This window comes from Littorina saxatilis, linkage group LG16, assembly GCF_037325665.1.
Source record: "Littorina saxatilis isolate snail1 linkage group LG16, US_GU_Lsax_2.0, whole genome shotgun sequence".
NCBI lineage: Eukaryota > Metazoa > Mollusca > Gastropoda > Littorinimorpha > Littorinidae > Littorina > Littorina saxatilis.
This window is the reverse complement of record NC_090260.1, coordinates 11,670,595-11,673,094: the sequence shown is the minus strand read 5'-3', so window position 1 is coordinate 11,673,094 and position 2,500 is coordinate 11,670,595. Positions and strand designations below refer to the sequence as shown.

The 2,500-nt window shown below is 40.2% G+C and overlaps 1 protein-coding gene across 2 annotated transcripts in view; it reads right to left on the bottom strand.

Moving 5' to 3' along the window:
- The window catches only part of LOC138950399 (mucin-2-like), a 36,011-nt gene that overhangs the window by 8,167 nt on the left and 25,344 nt on the right, over nucleotides 1-2,500 (bottom strand). For both annotated transcript variants that reach the window (XM_070322135.1, XM_070322136.1), the window contains exons 11-12: nucleotides 1,909-2,066; nucleotides 729-838 (exon numbers count right to left, since the gene is read on the bottom strand). In XM_070322135.1, coding sequence (XP_070178236.1) covers nucleotides 729-838; nucleotides 1,909-2,066 — 268 coding nt within the window. The remainder of the gene's footprint in view (nucleotides 1-728; nucleotides 839-1,908; nucleotides 2,067-2,500) is intronic.

Here is a 2,500-nt window from a genome sequence, read left to right as displayed (position 1 = left end):
TAGTGCAGTATATCGTATCGTATCGTATCGTATCATTAACAGCTATTGTGTTTTCAGCGTAGCAATAGGGTCCGATATTTAGACGAGACTTCGACTCGTCGGCATTATACTTGTTCGAGTCGAAATATCGGACCCTATTGCTACGCTGAAAACACAATAGCGATTATATAGCTGTTCTGCCCTTGATTTGTTGTTCCAAACTTACAAAATGACAGTTTTTGCGTCGATGCGTTGATTTCAGGGTTTGATAGCAGACGCCGTTTCTCATGCGCATTAGTTCAGAGGGGAAGTGGGGTATTCAGTGTGGAGGTACGAGATAAGAAAAGCCGAACGGCTGTTCCGTTTTACTCCCCTGTTTGTACTACAACTTTCGACTTTGGGCATTTTGTGGTGTTTAGGGACAGAAAATAATTGATTTAGTCCTGTTTCATCGGGAAGTTAGCAGAAAAGGGTATGCTATCGACATTTTTAAAGCTGAAAAACATTCCCGAGAAGAATTTCAAGTTGTCAGTGTATGCTGTTGTCGATTAAAACATCGTGTGGTACAGAAAACCGGAACCATGCGTCTTTGTTATTGTCAATAATGCTTTTGGATATTGGCAAACATTGCCGACTTCCGTAGCATTATGCTTTGATGATCGAAAGAGACCATCCAATCACAGCCCCCGAATTCCCCCACGTGTCCATCAGAATAGCTATATATCCTACTATTCTGTGTTGTATCTTACCAGCACGCAGATCATGAAGACAAGGAAGAGAAGCAGCACGGCACCACAGGCAATCAGTGCTATCGCCCAGTTGGGCAATACTGGCTCGTCGTCCGGCACAACGGCCACAGCTGAAAACAAAAAGTTATGTATAAACCTTTGCTATCGAATTATATCTGACGTATAGGACAAGAAGCAACGGAAAGAGTGGAGGACATCCAAAACAAGTCGATTCCTATCGTTCCAAAATCACGAATAAACAGAAATGAGGTTAACAGACAACTATTGGATAGAATACTGATGTATGAATTGAAGAAATGTATAAGAACACAAGAATGTATGAATGACAAAGAACACATGTTTATTTTTGAATGTTTTATGTATGTTTTATTACGGACACAAAAGCTCAGCAATGCAATTTCTCTTTTAGAGATTAATAAAGTTATTGTATTGTATTGTATTGTATTGTATTGTATTGTGTAATACTGTACAGAACGAAGCGTTCACTGGTGCGTCTCTCTATGCCTTGCTGTGTGTCCGTCAACTTCAAATGGCACTTGGTCGATGTTTAAGGAAGTGTTTTTGTCCCCATGATCAAAACAGTCGATGATTGCTTAAAATAAGCATTATATGCTTGAGTATGTAATCATCTATGCATTGTTCTTGTCATGATTAAAATTGAATAAAGTTTTGTTTAAACCAAAACAGTCGTTGAATTGATGAAGTTTGTGTCTTTATTTTCAGAAGCGTCTTTTGTTGGAACTAGGCAAATAGCTTACTTACAATCAGACAAACAAGCAAGCTATCAACAAAATATGACACAACTTACAAGCTCCCATCCCCGACATCAGGCACGGGAACACACACACACACACACACACACACACACACACACACACACACACACACACACACACACACACACACACACACACACACACCCACGCACACGCTTTTAACACTGATGGCATCGTCAACATTTACATTAAGAAGAAGAAGAAGAAGAAGAAGAAGAAGAAGAAGAAGAAGAAGAACAACAACAACAACAACAAACAACAACAACAACACCAACACCAACACCAACAACAACAAAAACAACACCACCACCACCAACAACAACAAATCAACACCAACAACAACAACAACAGCAACAACCACAACAACAACACCACCAACAACAACCTCAACACCAACAACGTACCTTGGTGTTGGACAGTGGCTCTGTCAACAGTGTAGAGACCACGAGGCAGGGTGCTGTCAGGGTTCAAACCTCCCACAAACACTTTGGTCACGTTGTCGGCGTTCACTGCAGAGGCAGACCGGAAAGTCACATCGTATGTGACCACTACACTTCCCTGTCTGAAACAGTCAACCATCACAATAACATAACGTTAGTAATAATCAGGGGAAGACGAAAAACAAGGAGACAAAACAGGAGAAGAAGAACAACAAGAACAAGAACAACAAGAACAAGAACAACAAGAACAAGAACAACAAGAACAAGAACAACAAGAACAAGAACAACAAGAACAACAAGAACAAGAAGAACAAGAACAACAAAAGAACAAGAACAACAAGAACAAGAACAAGAACAACAAGAACAACAAGAACAACAAGGGGAACAAGAACAAGGGGAACAAGAACAAGAACAACAAGAACAAGGGGAACAAGAACAAAAACAACAAGAACAAGGGGAACAAGAACAAGAACAACAAGAACAAGGGGAACAAGAACAAGAACAACAAGAACAAGGGGAACAAGAACAAGAACAAGGGGAACAAGAACAAGAACAA